Source organism: Apis dorsata, unplaced genomic scaffold (genome assembly GCF_000469605.1).
Source record: "Apis dorsata unplaced genomic scaffold, Apis dorsata 1.3 scaffold_295, whole genome shotgun sequence".
In the NCBI taxonomy this organism is placed as follows: domain Eukaryota; kingdom Metazoa; phylum Arthropoda; class Insecta; order Hymenoptera; family Apidae; genus Apis; species Apis dorsata.
Genome location: NW_006263570.1, coordinates 1,535,572 through 1,543,715, shown reverse-complemented (window position 1 = coordinate 1,543,715; position 8,144 = coordinate 1,535,572). Strand labels below are relative to the sequence as shown.

At 21.6% G+C, this 8,144-nt stretch overlaps 1 protein-coding gene across 7 annotated transcripts in view; it reads right to left on the bottom strand.

Moving 5' to 3' along the window:
• The window catches only part of LOC102672400 (kinectin), a 15,019-nt gene that overhangs the window by 2,622 nt on the left and 4,253 nt on the right, over nt 1–8,144 (bottom strand). For 2 of the 7 annotated variants that reach the window (XM_006617244.1, XM_006617246.1), the window contains exons 4-16: nt 7,707–7,889; nt 6,907–7,228; nt 5,685–6,466; nt 4,827–5,540; nt 4,588–4,757; nt 4,340–4,514; nt 3,952–4,038; nt 3,492–3,740; nt 3,276–3,419; nt 2,965–3,117; nt 2,758–2,880; nt 2,231–2,311; nt 607–849 (exon numbers count right to left, since the gene is read on the bottom strand). In XM_006617244.1, coding sequence (XP_006617307.1) covers nt 607–849; nt 2,231–2,311; nt 2,758–2,880; nt 2,965–3,117; nt 3,276–3,419; nt 3,492–3,740; nt 3,952–4,038; nt 4,340–4,514; nt 4,588–4,757; nt 4,827–5,540; nt 5,685–6,466; nt 6,907–7,228; nt 7,707–7,889 — 3,426 coding nt within the window. Of the gene's footprint in view, nt 1–549; nt 850–2,230; nt 2,312–2,757; nt 2,881–2,964; nt 3,118–3,275; nt 3,420–3,491; nt 3,741–3,951; nt 4,039–4,339; nt 4,515–4,587; nt 4,758–4,826; nt 5,541–5,684; nt 6,467–6,906; nt 7,229–7,706; nt 7,890–8,144 lie in introns of all 7 variants that reach the window. The other 5 variants (XM_006617249.1, XM_006617250.1, XM_006617245.1 and 2 more) reach the window with 4 other exon arrangements.

Sequence of the window (8,144 nt, the reverse complement as noted above, 5' to 3'; positions counted from 1 at the left end):
TATATACATATATATATAATTTATTGTTTCATATAACTACATATCATTTATAAATATTCTTAATATTTTTATAGACAGCCACAATAAATAATATTAAATTATAATTAAATTACATAATTAAATTATTGAAATCAACAAAAGTAGGTCTACTACAAAATACTGTTCAAATGGACTACTAAATAATATTCTGTAATATTGTAACAAAATAATAAAATAGGACTCCAAATTATCACAAGGAATTATTATTGTTTTATATAGAGAAATAAAAAAAATAATCTTATTTTAAATATATTTTTTTATATTTTTTATATATTTTAGATATATTATAAATTTAAAAATTAAGAATAATTAGAAATTTTTACCAATATTATGCAAATTAAAAAATATGCATATGCATTTATATTATAGAAGATTTAAAATCAATATATAAAACAATTATTCATAATTGAAATTAATAAAATAAAACACTTGATATTATCTAAAATAACATTCATTGTAATACTGAGTCCAAACAAAAATATCACATTTTAATAATTAAATGAAGTGCACCTATACAGTAACAGAGCCAATAAGATTTGTTCCTCTTTTCACAATTTTGGAGTTTACCTTCCTTTTTTTCTTGTGCTTTTTATGCTGCTGGCTCATCAATGGATTCCAGCTAGCCTGTGTGTTGTGATCTGTCATATGACAAGATTTGGAGGAGTATTTTGTAGTAAGGGGGCTGTTGTCAATTTCTTGTTGAGACTGAACCAAATTGATGGGCTTGGTTATGGAACAATTTGCGAACTCTGTATTCTTGAGAAGAATATTTTCTAATGCAGCTATCAGAGTCTGTGTTGCTACTGGGGGCTGCATTTCAGATATATTATTATTTTAACTCACCACACAATATAATAGATGACGACAATTTATCAAATTTTTTGATTAAAAAATCAAAAAAAAATTTTCAAAATTGTCGTTTCAGAAATTGATTAAAAATGAAATGATAATCACAATCAAATTAATGATATATATATACATTTTATAAGAACATTTTTTCATTTTTTTATATTTTATTAAAATAATCCACATACCTTTTTACCAAAATAATATATGATCTATAAAATTTCTTTATATTTAAAAAAGAAAAGTTATACTATTATCCTTATATTATTAAAAGATTTACATTTTTGACGTATAAATAAATATAATAAAAACATGTATTATTTACAAGTATTTTTTTTAAATAATTTAAATTTTTCAAACAATAATAGTAATATATATAAAGAGTATTATCTATATTATTTTTTTAAAAATTAATGACAAAAAAATAAATTCTTAGTCATTTATATCATTTTTCTAAATACAAAATTATATACAAAATATCCGTGAATATCCAGCAGTAATAATATATTAATAAATTATTAGTAGTAATATTAGTAGTTTATTATTAGCAGATTTATTTTAATTATTAAAAGATTTAGTTAAGATTTTTTTTTAAATATTATCAAATATAATTAGTATAGATGAACTATGTCAAAAATATTAAATATGAATAACTGAAATATATATTATATATTCAGTTATACTGAAATTTAAATGAAATTATATATATAAATATGAATTAAACTAAGATATTCAAGCAATAATACTACATCTGTTAAATTTAATACTACAATGTTAAATTTATAATATTCATTAGATAAATATTTATAAAGAATTAAAATTAAAATTAGATTTCTTGCTTCTTTTGTTCTGTTGATATTAATGAAATCCATTTAATAAATATAATAATTTTTTATAGATAATACTTTGTAAAAGATAATCAATGTAAATATTAAAACTGTATTTCATTAAATAAATTTTATATTTGAAAAAAACTGAAAAAAATAATAAAATTTTATGACACAAGATACATACATTATCAAAGTTTATTTTGTCAAAGTATTTAAATACTTAAGTAACTTTCACAAAATAATATTTATATATGAACTATTATACTATATAATTATTACATATAGTACAATAATAACAATAAAACGCAAAAATCTATTGTTAGTAATTATTTTCATAAATTATAATTAATACATTCAGAATTTTGCAGCATTATTTAATTTTTTACATTTTCGCATTATAGCCATAACTTTTATTATTACAGCTATAACATAAGTTTTTAATTTTTTTTATACAAAAGGCACTGGATAAAAATTAATTAAAACACTTAAAACATTTAAAATCAATGTATACTAACCTCAGAATTAGAGCATTCAGAAGTAGGTGGCCCATTTAATGTTGGTTGTTCTGAACTGCTACAACCACCATGAACTTCACTCTAAAATTAATAGAGCATTTTAATGATATATTTACATTTAAAACATTTTAAATCTTTTTAAATCATTTTAAATATTTTAATTTTAAAATATATATTCATTTTTAAAATGCAACAATAAATTTAATTATTTTAAATTTTTATTTACATTTCCTTTTATATATAAGAAATTGTTAAAAATTTCAAAATCATATCTATTTTTTTAAAAGATTTTTTCTGTATAATATATTACGTTACAGCAATTCGATGATTTCAATATCATATTGATAGATGTGTAAATATCACTTTATACATTTTTTATAATTTAAAAATCTTTATTTTATTTCTAATTTATTATCAAATATTTTGTATTAGACTCGCATAAACATATAATGAAAAGAATGAATAAATCATTTAAAACAAAAATGAAATCTCTAACAATTATCCATACATACATATATATGCAATACCTTAAGTTGTGACATTTTTTGATGAAGTTGTGTAACGACACACTGTAATTTCTCCAATTCTACTTCTGCTGTTGCTCTTTTATTACATTCTATTAGAAGTTCTTCTGATAATCGTGTTTTTTCCTATAAAGATCAGATTTGTTTTATATTTTTTTCAATAACTTCCTATATTCTATTCCAGATAAATATAATTTTATATTTATTTACCTCTTGAAGTTTTTCTAATGTACCTAGATCCTGAGTGTTTGTTTCATTCAATTTTGGTGTAGATCTAAGTGCCAATAATTCGGCATTAGTTTGTTCTTTAAAAAATTCAGCATCTTTTAATCTGGTTTCCAATTCTACTACTTTATCTTGTAACTATATACATATAAAATAATCATTTATTTACCATTATTTTACATATTTTATTACTATTTATTATTTTATATATTTATATTTTTTATAAATAAAAAATAGTATTAAATGTAATATATTTTTAATATATTTTTAACTTATTTTATTAACTTATAACTTACATTTTCGTTTATATTTAATTTATTCAAAAGATCATTCAATTTAATCCTAAGACTTGCTATTTCATTTTCTTTCTGTCGAAGTTGAGACATCCATCTTGTTTCTTCTGATTCTACATGACTTTGAAGCTTATTGAGCATACCTTCCTATAAAATTTTGAATTTATTTGTAATTTAAATTTAATAAAAATGTATCATAAATATATGAAAAAAACTTACTGTATCATCAATAATTTGTTTATAATGTGAAACCATATCTTGCAAATTTTTATTTTGTTTTTCTAATTCTGAATGAGTATCAACTATACTTTTCTTTTTTAATTCAGTTAAAACTATATTCACTTTTTGTTCATAAACTTTGAGCCATTGATCATATGACTTTTCAGATATTTTTATTTCAGGGAATATCCTTTGTAATAAAGTCTTTGTTAATTCTTCTTGTTCAATTTTTAATTTTTGTGTAACTTCCTAAAAATAAATAAATAATTATTATAAAAAAATTTTAATATTTTATATTAAGTAAAAAAAGTAAATTTTTACATAACGATTAAATAATACAATTTATTATATATATTATATATATATTTTATGTAAAAAATAAAAGAAAAAATAAGAATAATTTTAAATTTTGAAAAAAAAAGAAAAAATAAAAATTAGGATAAGTAAAATGGGGACTTACATCAAAGTTATTCCCATTATTACATTTAACACGCAATTCGGCAGCAGAAAGAGCTTCCATCACTTTCCAGTTTTTAATACGCAATTCCTGTTCCAATCATAAATAAATGAAAATAAGTTATGAGATAAATATTTCATATGAATAAATTACAAATATTTAAATAACATTTTTTAAAATTTAAAAATGAAAAAAAGATTGGCAAAGTGATGGAAGTGTTACAAGTAATACATACAAGTAATATTGTGAAGAAACAATAAAAATGATTTCACACGAATATATAAAAAAAATTAATAATTTAACTCGATATTTATATAACAATTTAACTATTTACATATTAATTGTGATATATACACACAATATATATTGTAATTTATATATTGTAACTTACATTATTTTTGGATCTTTGTGTTTCTAAATCATTATTTAAACTTGCCACAAGACTATGTTGATTATTTATATCACTTCGTAATGCATCCACTTGTGCATTTAATTGATTGAGTTCTGTTTCTTTATGTGTTAATTCAATTTTTAATTCATTTAATTGACTCTCTTTTTGGGCCAACCTTTAAAATATAATTCATATATTATCTAATCAAAAAATATAATATATTAAATTATTATAAAATATAAACATACAAATTAGTTTGTTCTACAAATTGTATGCTCTTTTGAACATTATCATCAATTCCATTTTCTCGGCCTTCTGCAGCTGGACGTTCAGTAGTTGCTGCTAATTGAGAAGCTAATGATTCATTTTCTTCTTGTAATTGTTTAAGTTGTTTTTGTAAGTCTGTAAGATTTGTGAGCTGGAAAAATATTATATATATTTCCAATTCAATATTTTATGTACATATTAATATTTAAATGAATAATACCTGCATAGAAAGTGTATTATTTTCTTCTTGCAATCGTGTAAGTTGCAATTGCATTTCATTTAATTGTTTTTCATTATTTTGTAATTTATTTACCTCAAATTTCAATGTTTTCATTTCATGCATTGTTTCATTTACAGTTTTGAGTTCAGCATGTGTTTTTTCTAATTCATTTCGAGTTTGTTTTAATTCTTCCTCTAATTTTTCCATATTTAATTGATAAGTATTAACGTCACTTTGAGCTTTTTTCAAACTTTCCGTTGTCTTGTCAAATTTGTCTTTTACAGTATCTAAATTCTTCTGTACTGTATCTAATTGTATTTCCAACTGTGTTATATTTTCTGTTGATTGTTTTAATTCAGTTCGTACATTGTTAAGTTGTTCTTGAGATGTTTTCAACTCTTCTTCTTTGTTAACAAGTTCTTCTTGAGATATTTTTAACTCCTCTTCTTTGTTAACAAGTGTCATTTTAAGAGCTGTAATTTCAGCTGCCTCAAATTTCGCTTCATTCATTGAATGTGATAGCTCAGATTTTAATTTCATTAATTCAGATTGAGTTTTATTTAATTCTGTTTTTAATACTGAAGCATCATTAGCTTCTGCTTTTACAGCATTTAATTCACTTTGTAATGAGTTTACTTGTTTTTGAAGTTCTTGTTCATGACGATGAGCATTCTTTAATCTATGATCTAAATCAGCATGTGCACGATGAGATTCCTAAACAAAAATAAATAAAAATTTAATATTATAATTATTGTAATTATAAAAATTTATATATATATATTTATTTATTAAATATTATTAATAAATTTTAGTTAAATCTTTTGTGAATTCAATTACATATACAATTTTTTTCCTCACCTCAAGTTGTCTAGCAACATCTTGTAATCTATCTCCAGCTTCTTTAAAATGTTGTAATTGTCCTTCTGAATGCATTAATTGACCTTGCATAAGCCCTAATTGTTGTCGTAACATTTCTATTTCAGCAGTACTACTCTCACAAGTTGCTTGTAATTCACTTTGTAATTCTTGTACTTCTACATGCTTTTGAGCTAATTGTGCTTTTAATGCATTTTCATTTTCACGCATTTGTGCAAACTGAACTTCCATTTGTTTACGTTGTGCTATCAATTCTTGTTGTAAATGACCTTGAGTTTGCCCTTGATCTTCTTGCATTTTATGAATAATTGCAGCATTTTCATTTACTTTTGTTTGCAATTGTTCGATCTGTCTAGTAAATCCTTGCTTTTCAGCAGCATGACTTTCCAAAATATGTTGCATACGAGTGTGTAGTGTTTGAGTTTCTGTACATTTAGCATTTAATGCTTCTTCTAATTGTCTTACATTAGCTGATAATCTAGACCTTTCAGAATTCAATTCAGTTCTTAATTCTTTTAGTTTATTTTGAAATGCAATATTTGCTTCGTGTTCATCAGCTAAAGCCTTTTCTTTTTCTGCCAATTGTTTTTTTAATTTAATAACTGGATCTGCACGACCTTCTGTCCATTCTGAATGTTCTGAAGGATTATCCATTTGCTTATTTAAAAGTTGATCAATGAGAATTTGTATTTCAGAACGACTAAGTTCAGCTTTTTGAACCAAAGGCATTAATAAAGAAACATTAACAGCATCTTTATCTCCACCTAAAATAAAATGAAAAAAGTTTAAAATTTAAAAAATTCTATATATTAGAAGGATCAGAAAAGAAATCCATTATTTTTGGTTTCAAAAAATTTTATTATTATATCTTATTATATAAATTTTTAAATATTAATCCAAAATAGTTCCAAATTAGTCCATAATTTCCTTTTTTTTTTAGAACAATTTCTTATCTATGATCCATTTTTCAAATCCATTTTAAAAAATTTACAAGTTTTGAATTATATATAACAATAATGGATTTATTTCCAATATATTTTAATATATGTAATGAGTATTTAATAATATAAATTATTTAATAAAATACATAGGAATAATAAGAATTAAATAAATGAAAAAAAATTAATAGTAGTCTATATATAAATTTTTTAAATTAATTAATTAATTGCAAAAAATAAATAAAATAATAAATAAAATAATTTACCAATTTGTGCTAAAATATCATTTTTTTTCTTTGCTTTTTTAGATTCCTTGTTTATTGATTGAGTAAAAGATATAGTATCTTTCATGAATTCTTTTGCATCTTTAATTGAAATTTCTTTCTGTTCTTTAACTTCTTTTATAGAATCTTTATTAAGAACTGGTGGTATATTAACATTAGTAATTGTGTCTTTTTTTTCTTCTTTAACATTTTCATCCTTTTTTTTTATTGATTCTTTTATACTTTTTTTTGATTTTGTTGGAGTTTCCTTTGGAGATTTATTTATAACTGATTCAGATTGACCAATTTGTTGCAAATTCTCTTTCTGTTCAACAAAAATATATATACTTTAAAATTGAAAAAAATATTTAAATTTTATTATAATTATTTTGAAAACAAACATATAATAATTATATATTAAATCATTTATTAATAAAATTTTATAAACAATATACATACAAAATACATAAAATACAAAAAAAGATAAAAAATTAAAAATTTTTTAGATGGTACTATATTAAATATTTTAGTAAACAAATATATAATGTATCAATTTTAAGTTAATATTTAAACTCCTCTTTGATTACAAGTATAAAAATATTTATAATATATTAATTTATAGCATTAAAATTGGCTAAAAAATATAATATATAGATAAATTTAAAAATGTTTTAATGATATAAAATAAGCATTACACAAATCTATATAGCTTTTGTGTTATAAAAGCAGCAAGCTTTGCAAAATATGAAAAATGAATGAAATGTACATGAAATAAAATATTCTACCAAAAGCAGTTCACTCACACTATGACTCCGTATGAGTTCGAGGTCATCCTTTGGTTGAATGAGGTCAAAATGATTAGCCTCAGCCGAAAGAGGTTGTGAAGAACTTAATTCAGTCACAATAACCAATGGCTCATCTTTATTTACAAGAATTGGCTTTACCTTTTCATGCTTGCTTTTCTTCTTACTTCCTTTGCTACCCTCCTATGATTTCAATGCATATATAAAATGTTTCCCATACATTAAAAGTAAAAATAGTATAAACAAAAAATTTTTATTTTTAAAATAGAAAATATATATAATATTATTTTACATTATATTAAAATGGACATATATCTTATTATAAATTATATATATTAATTTGTGTGTGTACGCGTATATATGATGTGTATCTTGAAGCACATATTTTACGCGTAAACATAAATGTTAATGTTTTCTAATGCTATCATATCAAAAAAA